Here is a 16987-nt window from a genome sequence, read left to right as displayed (position 1 = left end):
GTAACCCCATAGATTTCTTACTCCTTTTGTGCATAAGCAAAACATTTACAGTATTGAAACTAAATGTAGACACACTGATACTTCCAGCTAGCAGACTATACAAGTTATTCACAAGGTCACACTAGCTGCCAGCCCCTTCAATGAACGTGTTCAGCTAGGATGTCTTTGTTGTTTACTAAATACTGAAAATGATTCACAAAGTATATATTTCTGTTATTTTATTTTCACATTTAAGGTTACTTTTACACAGTGATGTTATTGCACGTAACCCCCCCCCCCCCCAATGCTGTGTTCTAGCAATAACGGGGTTAAGAAACTTCCAAACATTACTGTATCTATCCTTTTGACATTCAGTAAATGCAGTAAAGCAGTTTATGTAGAAAGATACTGTCTATAACAATATGTTTGCTCCATAAAGGTTCCCCGGGCAATGTGTATAACAAACTATTTGTACTACATTGTATTTTGTTTAGTTTTTGATTTTCTTTTTTGGTGGCATAGAATGGAAGCAATAATTAACAACGGTAAAAATGTTCTATATTCAAATATAAAAATACCTTATCGTAGGAAGCTCGTACCTGCAATAACAATTTCAATATATTTTTTTAGGCAATTCCGTGATATTGGAAAAATAACGTATGAATAATTTAGAAATCAGCGGCGTTGCAGGGGCCCTGCGCTCTTCCCCCCAAGGCATTTTAATTAAATGCTGGGGGACCGCGTGAGGCCCCTGCAACTCTAAACTTACCTTCACTCTGCCGGTGTCAGGACTCGTGTCCATGGTAACGCGGCGTCAAATAACGCAGTGTGGTCATGTGACGTCACACGTGTCAAATGACTTTGCGGGCTTTGTCACATGACGTCATATGACGTCATATGACCCGCACGAGGTAAGGGGGGCGCACCACCAGTGCAGAACAGACAGAGGGGGCGCAGCAAAAAAAGTTTGCGCACTCCTGATTTAGATGATGCTTGAGGAGCTGTTCTGTGCTCAGAAAGTAACAATGATTTCACATTGGTAATTTTACATGCACACAACTCAGACCTTTCTTGAAATTGTGCTTTTCTTTAAAAAAACAAAACAAAAAAAACAAACAATGTACACATGTACACAATTGTTTTAAAGTATAATATTTAATCAAACCGCAACCTGTTCTACTGTTCCTTTTGTTTGGTTTGATGTTTAACCATTTTATTTGTTTGTGCCTATTTATGAGGAATGTAATGACGTGTTGCTGCTGTGATTCAGTTGGTGTTGATATTACACAGTTCCAACTCATAAAAATACTTCTTGTTGGTGTGACCATTCATTACAATAGAAACACACAGGATTCTTTAGTATCTCTCTTCTGGCAGCTGCTAGTTACAGTATGCTTCTTCTATCTTTCCCACCTCCTACTTGCTTGCTCCATGTACTTTCTGATCATATGTGCCAGCATGTTTATAACCTGGCACATATCCAGTTTGGTCCACTAGGTCTTCTCGGCCAGCTTTGCCTCGCCCCTTTCCAGATGTATCAAACCTTTCCTTGTGGGACCCAGTGAATTTTGACACATCTGTGAGACGGGAAACAGTCGGAGATGAAATTGTTTTCTGTGGAGTATAAACAAAATAAAAAATCGCAAATTTTGTATTAACTGTGCTGCTATATTGCCATCATTTGTTTTTCAGGGAAGCCTACTCTACACCACAAAATATTTAAGCTGGAGGTGCAGCTTTAACAAGTGTTCAAGGCTCTCCAATGAAGTACAACTTAAAAGTGCAATTGATGTAGTTCTCATTTTTGCTCTAACTGTTTCCCAAAACCCCTTTGCCCCAAATCTTGGGAGAAAACAAAAAAAAATTCTAATAATAAGACAGTTCAAATATCTTAAAAACAAACAAGCTACGTGTCTGCGTTTTGGCAAATGACAAGGAAAATTGCATGTTTTTTTCTCTGAAATTCTCATTTGTAAGGTTTTTGATGAGGTTAGTACAGTAGTAAAAGTATACCACCAAGAGATCTTATGAAAATGTTTTATTTCATTTGTGAATGAAAAGTCTTTGAAAAACAAGGATTTAATTAAAGTTCACCCACAAATGTCTGAGAATAATAAAATCTTCACAATGAGGCAAAGGCTCTTATTCTATAAAGTACAGTAGCACTAATGTGGTGCTATCACACAAAAATACTTCTTGCTGTGGATGGAGTGTTTCCATGTGGTAGTGCCAAGTCAGCGTGATAGCACCTTATAGAATAAGGCCCGAAGTAACAAAGACACCTTTGCCATATAACAATAGTTACTGACATAAGTGGAAATGCATTTAAAAAGGCTTCTGGCAACAGACAGGTGGATATAAAAGAGATAACTTAAGAAAAGTGCATGGCATAATCAAGGGTAATGTCATAGACGTATCTAGTGAGATAATAAGAAAAACAGATTTAAATCTAAACAAGTGAGAAAGCTCAAATACAGGGAAACCAGCTACTGTACAACACAAAGTGGGAGGGGATGAGGGAAGGTACATAACTTTTTGTTGCCACATATACTTCGGTAACTTCTTCAGGACTTGATAATGTTATCTACAACAATGAAGATGGTGAACAATGGACCTGTCTTAAATGGCAAGACAAAACTCTCCATCTAGGGATGACAGAGAGACACATCCAGGAAGTCTTGGCTGGACTATAGGAGATAAATCTAGTGGGGAACGGATTCATTTTTACAGTTTCACAACAAAAATAACTAGCTGTTTCAGGTATCAGAAAGCTTTTGATTTCTACTTACTGTTACTCCTGATATTATTGGTGCTTTTCCCTCGACTATCTTGTGCATCATAAGAATAGCTTCTTCTTTTGTATGATCCTTGAACTTCTTTCTTGAGAGCTCTTGAAGTGCTTCCTTAAATTGTTCAAACGTAATTGTCCTACAAAATTTTCCCCTGTAAAAGAAATTCCAAAAATTGACAATGGATAGTGTTTAGCACAAACATGTTAAGTACCTTATTTCTTATAGAGTCTGTTACCTATTTGCTGACGGCTCTGAAATAAAAGCGGAGACCCTGATTACGTCATTGATGCATACCAAACCTGTACCACAGCAAACGTAGTGAGTCTTTTTGACAGGTATTTTGTACTAAACCATGGTAGAAATTTGTACACAGTACAGGCATACCCCGCATTAACATACGCAATGGGACCGGAGCATGTATGTAAAGTGAAAATGTACTTAAAGTGAAGCACTACCTTTTTTCCACTTATCGATGCATGTACTGTACTGCAATCGTCATATACGTGTATAACTGATGTAAATAACACATTTGTAACAGGCTCTATAGTCTCCCCGCTTGCGCACAGCTTCGGTACAGGTAGGGAGCCGGTATTGCTGTTCAGGACGTGCTGACAGGCGCATGCGTGAGCTGCCATTTGCCTATTGGGCGACATGTACTTACTCGCGAGTGTACTTAAAGTGAGTGTACTTAAAGCGGGGTATGCCTGTATATTTATTCTGATAACTGGTTAGTATATTGCTTTCTCCTCCCAATTTTCCTTTGATCCAATTTAATCTTCATTTGTTGGTCCATATGTCCATATAGAACTATGTTAACATACATTTATTGTGCTGTGGGAGCATTAACAGGAAAAACAAATGTCAAAATGTTAATGAGCAAAAACCTTTATTTTTTTCCCTTCCATGAAGTAACTTAAAGAACCTTACAAGTACAACACATTTGTTGGTATACTCATCATAAAGTGTTGGCTTTATTTTTTTGTAATTGTAAGAAACAATGCATTTCAAATGTAGCCACTGCACAAATTAATCAACAAAGGCAGATACAAATTGGGGGAAACAAAACCACCATCAAAGCTACACTCACAAGTTATTTGGAATTTTGAAAGATAAATTGGGTGAAACTAGGATGGGAAAGGACCAGCTCTTCTAAATTATAATTTAAATTACAATCATGTAAGTGCATTATTGCCCGCATGATTTTATTTTAATAAACCTTACGTTGACCATACTACTGTGGCTGTATTTGTCATCTGACTTGGTCCAACGGAGTGAAGCTTCACTACGGGGTTTCCCAGTTTAACGGCCCTTGAGAGAAGTGAATACCACATCCCACAAGAGGAGAGCGGCATCTACACTCCAGAGATATAATTGGATACTGACTCAAACCTGGCCGTATGAGTGCATTTCATTAATCTTTTATCTCCTTCCCATTGATGTATACACACTGACTATTCTAGCACATTAGTACTGCTATGTATTTTTAATTGATATTTTATTTTCTGCGCTCTCTGCACTCTTCCCATTGCTTCACGAGGATCACGGGAGGATCTTCCATTGGGTCGAGCTGCAACAAGTGTCGGGCCAGTATTTTACAATTTGTTTTATATTTTTAATATACTTACTGTCAAACACTTTTTCTTTGATATGCCATAGAGGGTAGCGCCCTAGATATCTTCCACCATAATTGTTTTATATGTACCTATGAAAACGATATATAATTTTTTTCAGCACAAGTTGAGATTTTCATTGGTATTTTTCTTGGGTGGATAGCATATAATGTGGCAAAAAAATATAATGTCATAAACATTGTCACGTACGACCCCTTGCTAGCACGCGACCTGCATACGGGACAAGGGTTAATACCGACGCTCGCATGCGTACCCATCTCTTCACCCACTTAGGGGTCCCTCAAATGGGTTGTATCTCTCCTCAAGCCGTCCCAATATACCACCGCCACGAACAGCACACAAGTGAGCACGTGACTTTAGATATGCAACCAGGGTTATTACACAAGGCTTCTCTAGCCAACCCCCCTTTCTCCTCTGCAAGGAACCAGCGAGTTAGTCTTAACCCCTACTCAATTGCACATCATAACCGTCCACTGCCACCACCTGAGGTTATGCAGATATGATAAAAGATCTTAGACTAAAATATCCGCCAGGGCCTCAGGTCCCTGTTTATTATAGGGGAAACTATGCACTCTAACACAAAATCAGTTGTAGTAACATGTGCCCGAATTTAGCAAGTTATTCTCTCCAGCGTGTACAAAGTTCATTCAGAGTCCAAAGCATTACTTATTAAATGTTTTAATATATATAAAAATACAGTGCTTGAATTACAGAAAAGGTATTACAAAATAGACATACAATTACAATATAAGGCAGAACAGCTTCTTAAAATAAAAGGGGTAAAACAGAAAATCCTATACAGTACATTACCACATGCTATGGACTTTTCCCAGAGAGGCACTGGTTCAGAAGATGAGGTCTGCCATGCTATCCAAGCATGCCCCTGGTCAGATCTGCTGTTTTACAACCTGGCCCAGACTTAAGTACAATTCTTTCTTAGGACACCTTCATGAGCCCACCCCTTCTACAACATACCTTGAAGCTGTTCTCCCCCAACCCTGTCTGTAGACCTTGATTAATTCAATTGACACCTTGAGTGGGCCATCCACAGGGACCCCTCTCCCAAAGTAAATTCCTTTGAAATTCAGAGCAGTTCAAAGAAACAGTTCTGACCTGTTTCAGACTCAAAATTTTGTATTTTTGTTAAAAGTGTAGCTCATTAACCCCTTAAGCACCAGAGGGATTAAAAATACCCAATATCTCATGACATTATCATGATAAAACATGATTTAAAAAAAATGTTTTCCTGAAAGTACATAATAATAATAATAGTTGTTCTTGTATAGCACTGACAGTGTACATAACGCTGTACATTTTTTGCAGGCACGGGTCCCTGCCCTGTAAAGCTTACAAGCTATGTTTTGGTGCCTCTGGCACAGAGAAAAACTTGCCCAAGGTCACAAGGAGCTCACACAACCAGGTTTTGAAACAGGCTCCCCTGCTTCAAACTCAGTGTAATTGTATGATCTTACTCACTGAGCCACTACACAGCCCTACACAGGGCTGCCAACAGGGTACTGGCGTCCTGAGCGCCGTGAGTCAAGGGGGCCCGGCCGCCCAGTTAATTAAATTAAAAATAATTTTTTTAAATGGCCCTGATTCCCTGTGCGCATGCGCAGAGCCGAGGTCCCGGCGCGCATGCGCAGGGCAAGCAGGGTGTCCGGCCTGCTGCCTGTGGGCCCACTCCCCCCCCCGCTCCCAACGTGAGATGGAGGGGAAGCGCCAAACCAGCTTCCCCCGCACGCCAACCCAGCTTCCCCCGTGCAGCTTCCTGCCCCAGCCCACCAGTCTTGCTGCCCCCCAGCCGCCAACTTCCAGCGCGCCCTCCGAGCCCACCTCCCGCCCGCCCCCCGAGGCAACCTCCCGCGCCCCCCTCCCCTGAGCCCACCTCCCACCCCCAGCAGCTGCAGTGGAGATATCGGGGGCGGGGGGCGGGGGGGGGGAGCATCTGGCGGCAAGGAAGCAGCACCCACCCGGTCAAGGTAAGTCACCCACCCACTCAACTCACCCACCCATTCACTGTCACCCAGTCACTGTCACCCACCCAGTCACTGTCACCTAGTCACTGTCTCCCAAGTGTCACCCACCCACCCAGTCACTGTGTCCCACCCAGTCACTGTCACCCACCCAGTCACCCAGTCACTGTCACCTACCCAGTCACTGTCTCCCACCCAGTCACGAACCCACCCAGTCACGAACCCACCCAGTCACGAACCCACCCACTCAGTCACTGTCACCAACCCAGTCACTGTCACCATCCAGTCACTGTCACTCACCCAGTCACTGTCACTCACCCAGTCACTATCACACACCCAGTCACTAACACAAGTCACTATCCCGCCCAGACACTAACCCAAGTCACTATCCCACCCACCCAGTCACTAAAGTCACTATCCCAACCACCCGGTCACTAACCCAGCCAGTCACTAACCCAATGCTGGATAAATATCTACATTTTTTAAGTATTGGATTGGTGTCTCTTTTGGATTCCTACCTCCTATTATATATAACCTCCTATATATCCTACCTGGATTCCTACCTCCTATTTATGTTCCTGTGTGTATGGGTCATTAGAGATGCCCATACACAGCTAATATTTCTGATACTTAGTGATCATTAATATCTAGCCTCACTGTGCTCTTATGAGAGCTCTGCCTGTGTATGTGTATTGTTAACATATTGCACTATGCGAGTATCACATTTTTTCCTTAGGCACTGACGCTCCCCTGATTCCTTTTCCAGTCACTAACCCAGCCAGTCACTAATTAACCCAGTCACAAACCCACCCACCCAGTCACTAACCCAAGTGTCACTAACCCACCCACAGACACACCCACCCAGTCACTGTCAATCCCATCCAGTCACCCAGGCAGGCAGTCACCTGTTTTTTGTTGAAAATATAAAAATAAACAGGTTGCATTGTAATGTTTTTTTCTGTATCACAATAAGAATACAGTTAAGTAAAAGTTGCGCGCTAAAAAATATGTTTCCGTGGTAGGTGCGCTATGGGTTCGGCAGTGGGGGTGCCCCATTTGTCCTGGACCCCATGATTTCTGTTGGCATCCCTGGCCCTACATGCCCCAAGAAATTGAAATGTGGGCAGTATGTCGCTCAGTATAATAGGAAAAAATGCTGCACACAAATGATAAAGAACATAAATGATACTTATAACAATGCTCTCTAATTCAATGAGGGAAGGCCCGCTGCATTCCAGGTACAGGATACAAGAAAGTAGGACTAGAGGCTTCACGGATTTCATAGATGCAAATATTTATTGAAGCCAGATTAAGGGGTCTATGCAGTAAGCGACGAAAAAGCACTTTCGACAGGGGTTTGAACTCGCCATTTTTTTGATGAGTTGCTCTCACGGTATGCAGAAAGGCCCGAATACCTGTGAGAGCAACCTTTTTCTAAATGGCGAGTAGCTGGTGGCAAGACAGTCTGCCTGCCAAAAACGGCCCCCTGGCAAGAACTGCCTGCAGCAGAGAGATCCGCCACTTTCTCTGCGCAAATCTCGCCATAAAAAATATATTTTTTAATAACATTTTATTCAGTGTAGATGTGCAGAGGGTCTCCGGAGCATAACAGCGTTGGATCAAGGTCCGGCGACTCCCTGATTCCCGAGGCAGGGTGGGTTAACCCTTTAATTACTTTCGCGGTTGTTAACCACCCCACCCGAGGGCCTCAGACACCTGTGGGGTTGACCCAGGGACCCCCAGACACTCGCAGGCCCACCCGTGGACCCTATTGTGGCCCAGAGTGACCCGTGGGGACCACCTGGAGGCCCACGGCACCTAGCGGGGACAACCTGGAGACCCCCAGACCCTGTGTGCACCCCCCTCTGGTGCACTGTGGGGCCTGCGGACACCCGTCGGGACCACCGAGGACTACCGTAGGCCTGGTGTATTAACCCTGTATGTAAAATAATACATGTTTTATGGGGGGGGGGGCACAGGGGGTGGGTTATATATTAATGTTTATTAAATATGGTAATGTTTATTGTGGGGCCTAGGAGGTGGGTAGTGGGGCTATTCTCTGTAGTGTTTTGATTGTGGGTGGTGGGGGGTGGGTGAAGAGGGTATTGTCCCCAAGGGTGGGTGGGTAGGCCTCCTGGATGGGTAGTGGGGGAGGGTGGTTAGGCCTCCCGGGTGGGTAGTGGGTGAGGGTGGGTTAACCCCTTAATTACTATAGCGGTTACTAACCGCTATAGTGATTAAGGGGTTAGGGGACACTAGATTGGCTCTTTTTATTCTTGCGTATTTTTCGCAGGGCACCAGAGAGCAGGGACGGGGTGAGGATGAGGATGGCCTTCATCGTGGGTGCCTGGCAGGGGTGAGTGCAAGATGTATTTATTTTATTTACTCTGCTTCTTGTATTTGAAATGGGCAAATGCATTATTATCCATATAAGGATAATAGTAATTTTGCCCATTACTGTACTGTATGTGTTAGGAGGCGGGAGGGGGTGTATTTGATATAGTAATGTTTATTGAGGGCCTAGGAGGTGGATAGTGAGGCTATACTGTTTTTAGTGTGGGTGTGGGTGAAGGGGGTATTAGCCCCAAGGATGGGTGTTTGTACTTTGCAGGTGGGTAGCGGGAGGGGTTAACCGCTAAGGTAATGAAGGGGTTAAGTCCACCTGCAGTCCCCTCACAAGTCCTAAACACCCACCAAGGGCCAAATACCCCCTTCACCCACCCCCGCTACACACAATAAGCCTGGCACAGGTGGTTAACCCCGTCATTGCCTCAGCGGTTAGCCGCTAAGGTAATGAAGTGTGTTGTAAATGCATTTTTCCTGCACGTGATGCATGCCGTAGCTCCGGTGCGGGTATTAATGGGTATCAGCTCCGGAGACCCCCGGCATCAATCCGAGGCAGGAAAGGGGCCCGATTTTTTCTATGTCCTGTCATGCCGATCCTCTCCGCTCATGCCCACCTTCTTGCCAACTTTTTGTAGCGGGACGATTTGGAGATGAATTTTCAATTTGAGAATGGCGAGTAGCTGATCGGGGCTACTAGAATTCAGCGAGTTAAAAAAGTGGCGAAAAGTCGCTTTTCGCTGTTCGTCTGCCGGAAAATAAATTTCGGCAAAAAAAAAAAAGGCGAATTTTTCTGTTTTCGGCAGCTTCTTGCTGCTTACTGAACGATGAACTTGCCTGGGCTTCTCCTATCTGGGAGCAAAGATCCGACCTCACACAGGACATCGGAGCCTTCACCAGGGTGTTCCGGAGGGTGTTCGATACACCTGGCCATAAGGTATCTGCTGCCTCTGCTCTATTCCATATCTCTCAGCGTAATCGCCCTGTTGCAAGGTATGCACTCAAATGTAGGACTATTGCTGCAGAAACTGATTGAAATGACGATGCTCTTTCCGCTGCCTTCTGGCAGGGTCTATCTGAAGCTCTGAAGGATGAATTGGCGACCTACGATCGCCCCACCAATCTGGAAGATCTATTTGCCATTTGCATCAGGGTGGATCATCGTTTCCAGAAAAGGAGAGCAGAGAGGGTTCATCATTATGTCACCCCATCTTCGATCACTCCTGGTCAGATGAGCCCATCTGAGATTCCGCTCCTGGATACTTCTGAACATATGCAACTGGGGGTACTAGTCTTTCTAAATCCGAGAAGCAACGACGCAAGAATGCCGGACTATGCCTTTACTGTGGTACATCTGGACACTTTGCCAATTTTTGTCTCCAAAAGTCGGGAAACGCAAAGTTCCAATGAGACCAAGGGGAGTCTCATTGGGAACGCTTTCTCTTTCACCTATTTCTGCTGACAACCCTTCTCGCATTCTTCTCCCCATCACTCTCTTTGGGGAGGGCTTCCAAGTTTCTATGCTTGCTTTCCTTGATTCAGGTTCTGGCGGCAATTTCATAGATCAAGGATTCGCGGAACGCCATCTGGTTCCTATCAGGCGTAAAAGAAGTCTCATTGCCATTGAAGCCATTGATGGAAGACCTCTTCAGCCGGCTTTTATCTCACTTGAGACGGAGGTACTTCATCTGAAAACTGAGAGTAATCACTTGGAGAAGATACAACTCAATGTTATTCACACACCATCCATTAGCGTAATCCTCGGCCTTCCCTGGTTACAGATTCACAACCCCCGGGTGGACTGGCACAACAAGGAACCCATTCAATGGAGCTCTTTCTGCACCAAGAACTGCATCATGGAAGCAAGTAGTATTGGGGGTACCACAGTGTCTGAGGAAAAGGCAAGGGTACAATTGCCAGAGTAATATGCCAAGTTCCGGGATGTATTTGCTAAGGTTAAATCTAAGGTTCTGCCTCCACATCGTCCGTTCAATTGTCTCATTGATCTGGTTCCGGGTACTACGCCACCCAGGGGAACCTCTTACTCGTTGTCGATGCCCGAAACCAGGGCTATGAGGGAGTATATTGCTGAGAATTTGCAAAAAGGATTTATACTTAAGTCCACCTCTCCTGCTGGCACTGGATTCTTTTTCGTGAAGAAGGACGGAACTTTACGGCCATGCATCGACTACAGGGGACTCAACAAAATCACCGTGAAAAATCGCTATCCCCTTTCTCTCATTTCTGAACTTTTCATTCGAATACAAGGAGCCATTATCTTCTCTAAATTGGATATACAAGGTGCCTACAATCTTGTCCGGATCCGTCAAGGTGACGAATGGAAAACTGCTTTCAATACCAGAGATGGACATTATGAGAACCTGGTCATGCATTTTGGTCTGTGCAACGCCCCAGCCGTGATTGAGGACTTCGTCAATGAAGTTTTTAGGGATCTTCTCAATCCTTTGTAATCATCTATTTTAATGACATCTTGATCTTTTCTAAATCCAAACAAGAACACGTTAATCATGTTAAACAAGTACTCTTTCGCTTATGAGAGAATCGACTTTTTGCCAAACTCGAGAAATGTCATTTTCATCAAGCATCTACTATTTTTCTTGGATACATCATTTCTGATACTGGTCTCACCATGGACCCCGCCAAAGTCAAAGCGGTACTGGATTGGCCTCAACCCACCACACTTAAAGCAGTGCAGCGATTTCTTGGATTCTCAAATTACTATCGCAGATTTATCCAGAATTTTTCTTCTTTTGTGGCCCTGCTCACGGCATTTACCAAGAAAGGAGTGGACCCTGCTTATGGTCCCCCTTCTGCGCTTCAGTCTTTCGCGCTTCTCAAAAAAGCGTTCGTGTCTGCACCTGTTTTTACTCATCCTGATCCTAAACTTCCTTTCACACTTGAAGTTGATGCTTCGGACGTCGGATTGGTTGCTGTCCTGTCCCAGAGAAAAAGTCCCCTGTCCAGGTTGCATTCTTGCTTTCTTTTCTAAAAAAAAAATCTCCGGCCAAATGCAACTATGATATCGGGAATCGTGAACTCCTGGCCATGAAATTAGCTCTCGAGGAATGGAGACATCTCCTGGAGGGTGCAGACGATCCCATAACTATCCTGACTGACCACAAAAACGTGTTATACATAGAGGGAGCATATCGCCTGGGAGCCCGTCAAGCCAGATGGTCGCTATTCTTCTCTAGATTTAATTTGATAATTTCTCGTCAATTCTCTCTGGATGACAAGTTGGAGGACCAGCAAAAGCCAATTTTTCCTCCTAAATGTATCCTTTCGGCCACTTCTTTCGGAGCCCTCAAAGACATTGTCCGCCAACAAAGTCACATTCCTACCGGCATCTCACCTCCTCAGGATCGTCTCTGCACCGCAAGAAGGTTCTTGAGTGGTGTCACTCCTCCAAATCAGCAGGACATCCTGGCACCAGGAGGACCTTGGATCTCATTTCTCGTACATTTTGGTAACCTGGAATGCAAAGAGACGTAAAAAATTTCGTAGCTGCGTGCCCAACGTGTGCCAGGACTAAAACTCTCCTAGAATCCTTCCCTCGGGTCTTCTGCAACCTCTGCCTGTTCCCGACCGGCCATGGACACACCTGTCCATGGATTTCATTGTTGATTTGCCTATATCTAAGGGTATGAACACGATCCTCGTGGTGGTGGACCGAATTTCGAAACAGTCCCACTTTATACCCCTCAAGAGTCTCCCCAATTTTCCTAAACTTGCCGATATTTTATCAGGGAGATCTTCCGCCTACATGGAGTACCTATGGTTATAGTATCAGACAGAGGTTCTCAGTTTATTTCTCGCTTCTAGCGCAGTTTTTGCCTCCAACTGGGCATCGCTCTTCATTTTTCCTCAGGATACCACTCGCAGACTAATGATCAGATGGAAAGGACCAACCAGTCCCTTGAACAATATTTACGCTGTTTTGTGTCCGATTCCAAAGACGACTGGGCTGAACTCTTATGCTGGGCAGAATTTGCTCACAACAACATACAAAATGGTTCTACCCTGGAGTCTCCTTTCTTCGTGAACTACTTGGTTCACGTCACTAAGCTCCAAGTGAGCCTGCGGTTTGTCTGAGGTTTGTAAGTAAGGAGATCGACGCAAGAGTGAGGTCATCAGGACGGGACTTTACACGTGGAAGCGCAACCACGCAGGGAGTTCCAGATCCATCACACTCTTACACTGAGGGTTGTTCCCCATTCCTTCTCCCCTCTCCTACATTCAAGCTGCGGACGGCACTTTGTAAGACGCGCCTTCATTCCCCATGACATGTGAGTGCATGGTTTGGGGTTTTATCGTTGTTTTATAATAAATTTGTATTTGGTACCGCACATGGTGTTCCATTTCATTACATTGCGAGGTACAACAGCGGAGACCAGAAATAGAGGTTCCAGCAACGACTACGAGACCTCCCACTGGTAGAAGAACATCATATCCAAAAGAGAGACCAGAGGACATAACAGCACTGGTCCCTAAAGATACCAATTGATGTATGCTGACTACACATATATTGTAAGTAGTTAGCAGGGGTGAGGGGGCCTCCGAAATCCCGTATATACTGCGCAATGGTCTTCTTGTTTCTCTTTCTCAGCACAGTATGAATTTCGAGTGAACATCAGAGAGTCAGCATGCTGAAGCACAACAAGACTGTCTCAACCGTCCACCTATTAAGGACTGTAAATTATACTGGACTGGTATTGTATATCAGGGCCTGCGCCTACAACTTTTGTTCTACACTATTTTAGATTGAAAACTGGTTGAAAGATAGACAACAGAGAGTTGTAATAAATAGAACTTTTCAGATTGGGCTAAAGTTGTTAGCGTAGTACCTCAAGGATCGGTACTGGAAACCCTGCTTTTTAACTTGTTTATTGATGACCTTGAGGTTGGCATAGAGAGCAAAGTCTTCATCTTTGCTGATGACACTAAATTATGTAAGGTAGTAGAATCAGAGCAGAATGTAATTTCCCTCGAGAAGGACTTGGATAGATTGGAAATGTGGGCAGGTAAATTGCAGACGATGTTTAATAGAGATCATGTAAGGTTATACATAAGGGAAACAAGAATAAACAGGCAATTTACAAATTAAATGGGGATAAATTAGGAGAATTCTCGATAGAGAAGAATTTAGGAGTGCTTGTAGACAGCAGGCTTGGCAATAGTGCAGTAGCTGCGAAGACAAACAAGATTTTATCTTGCATTAAATAGGCAATGGATGGAAGGGAAGTAAAACCTAATTATGACCCTTTATAAATGTAAGGATCCGGGAGTCACGCCGCCCTCGGTGCGTTCCCGCCTTACCTCGGACTGCAATCAGGGGTTCCGCTCTCTGCAACACATCGTCAGGACCCGCGTCTACCGCCAGCAGCACTGCGCGCAACTAACACATAGCTTAATGCGGAAGGAGAAGGTCCCGCCTCCAGGTTGCGCCCACGCACAAACGGCGTTGGTGCGGTGCACGTACGCTCCGCGTCATCTTGCCCCATTGGCGATTCAGCCAGCACCTGTCTCCTGCACCCCTATGCCCAATCTCAGCTTGCACTGAGGACACGACACGCTCCCGCTCTGCCTCTCCTCTCATTGGTGCCTCTCTCTCATATACGGTATGCTCAGCTGTGCCACTTGCACATAATAATTTATAAATTATACCATATCATACCCAGGACCTTTCATTTGCTAGACCAATCCTCTACCTGCTACACCACAGGATTGGTGTGATGTCACCAACTCCAAAAACAAACTTAACATATTGCTGCAGAGGTTAAGTATATTTGTAGAGTCTGTGACGTCACACCAATCCTGTGGCATAGCAGGTAAAGAATTAATCTGGCAAATGAAAAGGTCCCAAGTTCGATTCCTGCATGTGTATTATATAAAATGTATTCATGTTCAATTCCCACGTGGTGTAGGTGTGTGTGTATATGTGTCTGTTAGCAATAAAGTATTGAATTAAAAAAAAAATACAAAATTCCCCACATGGGGTAGGGGGATATTTGTCATGTGACCCTCCTCTGCGCTTGAAAATCTCAGCAGGGAGAGAAGAGAGCTGCAGAGAGGAGAGAAATGCAGATAGGAGAGAAATGCAGATGCCGGCATGTCCTCGCACAGCAAAATTTACACGATCCCGGTTATAACGGTCTCATTCTGGACCGCGTTATAACGGGGTTCAGCTGTACTTCAAGTCATGACAAGATAGGAGAGACATATTGTTTCCTAGTTAGAGGACAGCCTAGCATGACCAAAAGTTAACCTTTTACCACATGGCATGGCTACAAAATGTGATGGGTGCAATAGATTGCATGCATATTGCGCTAGTATCACCTCGTGAAAATGAGGAGATATTTTACAACTGCAGACAATACCACTCCCTGAATGTGCAGGTGTTGTGTGAGTTTGAAGCAGGGGAACCTGGTTCAATTCCCGGTGTCGGCTCCTTGTTACCTTGGGCAAGTCACTTTATCTCCCTGTGCCTCAGGCACCAAAAAAAAACAGATTGTAAGCTCCATGTTGCTGTGTCTGCAAAAATGTCTCTGTAAAGCGCTAAGTAAAACTAGCAGCGCTATACAAGAACAAATAATAATAAAGTGGTAGTGGGCTTTCTAGGGTTATGTCATGACTCACACATCCTGCATTGGTGTTGGAGGATTTTGGGGCAGGAAAAATGAGGGGTGGATGGCTATTAGGTAAGGGTTACATAATTAAGTGTCAGGTGGTGTGCTACAGTATCCCCCTGAGAGAGTTTCTGATATTGTGGTGGCTTTCTGCATTCTCGATAATAGTCATGGGGACATAGCTTTTGTTGTTGACGATGACCCTGCATGTGTAGCTGCTGGTGTTGAGAACACTACTGAGTTGGAGCAAAGTCCATGAACAGTTCAGAGATTTTGAATGTAAGTACTGTATATATTCAATATTATATAAAGTGAATGTGATAAATTTATATATAAATGTGATCTTTATACTCAATATTAGTATATTGATAGATATTATATACTGTATATATTGAAATATTGTATGAATCAATTCATTTACATGTGTACATGCCACATAAGCCTGCTATATAATCCTGATGTGGGTTGCAGACCCCTGTGGCATGTCGAGGCTTAATTCTTTTAAAATATTTCTTTCCCTTTTTATTTTCTCCAAAGAAAGTTGCTTCTTTGTGCCTCATTGACAGTCTGGTGCTGCGTCATTCAGACTAGGACCGTTTCAATTCACCCATCTGCTGGCATGTAGGTTTTTGTCTAAAGCCATTATTATGTTAATGCATTTAGGTACTTAATAAATATTAAGCAATCATTGTACACTTACATATGAAGACGGTCATACAGTATTTGCACATAAGATGATTAACCCTCTGTTAATGTTTAATGGCCAAGGGTCCAAAAGTCACTACTACAGAATGATTTCCTTGCTATTTGTGTAGCTTGGAACACTGAGTGACCCAGGTGACATTAAGCTCACCAATTACAAAGGGACGCCATGGGGGTGTGGCTTTAACAGTACAGCAGTGTGTCATGATACAGGCAATCAGACAAACAATACTTGTTGCAATGCTTTACATATATATGCACATTGTGTTCACTCTATTTTCTAAATATATGGCTGAAGCATTCTCTCGTTGACATGAATTGGTATCCCTACTGTGGCTATATTATTTTCATCATAATTAAATTGTGTTAATATACTTTGGAGGTCAAATCTTTACCTATAATGGTAATACCTCAATGCATTAAATTACTGAGATATCTCAATAATGGTATAATGTTCATCTTAATCACCAACACCCCAAACTGTTATGAATAATAACAGTAACTTTATTTATATAGTGCTTTTCTGCCACAAAACTGGGACTCAAAACACTTTACAGTTACAAAATGAAAAAAAAAACAAAAAAAAACATTTAAGGTTATAAAAGAGACCAAACACAAGGAAAAATACAATGCCAGAAGTAAAAATGTCAACGGAAACCTCGGACACGTTTTGCACTAAACATGGGTGCTTTGTCAATGAGTGAAGGTACATCACATATAACAGCTGATATATAATGCTAACGTCCGGAAACACCGCCCCCAGCTCAGGAATCAGCTGCCATGAACCGCGGGATCAGGTGTGACCATGAAGAACAGAAATCAGGAAAATTAGCAAATAAACTTAACTCATGAAGGCAAGAATAATATGCCAAAAAATAAATAAAAAACATGTATGATACGATTTTAAACCAAAAAAC

At 43.6% G+C, this 16987-nt stretch overlaps 1 protein-coding gene across 4 annotated transcripts in view; it reads right to left on the bottom strand.

The window, feature by feature from the left end:
- Window positions 1-239: 239 nt before the first annotated feature.
- Window positions 240-16987, bottom strand: part of TPPP (tubulin polymerization promoting protein) — a 186600-nt gene continuing 169852 nt past the window's right edge. The window contains exons 4-5 of one of the 4 annotated variants that reach the window (XM_075586395.1): window positions 2769-2922; window positions 240-1556 (exon numbers count right to left, since the gene is read on the bottom strand). In XM_075586395.1, coding sequence (XP_075442510.1) covers window positions 1473-1556; window positions 2769-2922 — 238 coding nt within the window. In that variant the 3' untranslated portion in view covers window positions 240-1472. The other 3 variants (XM_075586393.1, XM_075586394.1, XM_075586396.1) reach the window with 3 other exon arrangements.

This window comes from Ascaphus truei, chromosome 2 (genome assembly GCF_040206685.1).
Source record: "Ascaphus truei isolate aAscTru1 chromosome 2, aAscTru1.hap1, whole genome shotgun sequence".
NCBI classification, from domain to species: Eukaryota; Metazoa; Chordata; class Amphibia; order Anura; family Ascaphidae; genus Ascaphus; species Ascaphus truei.
This window is presented reverse-complemented; position numbering and strand designations above follow the sequence as displayed.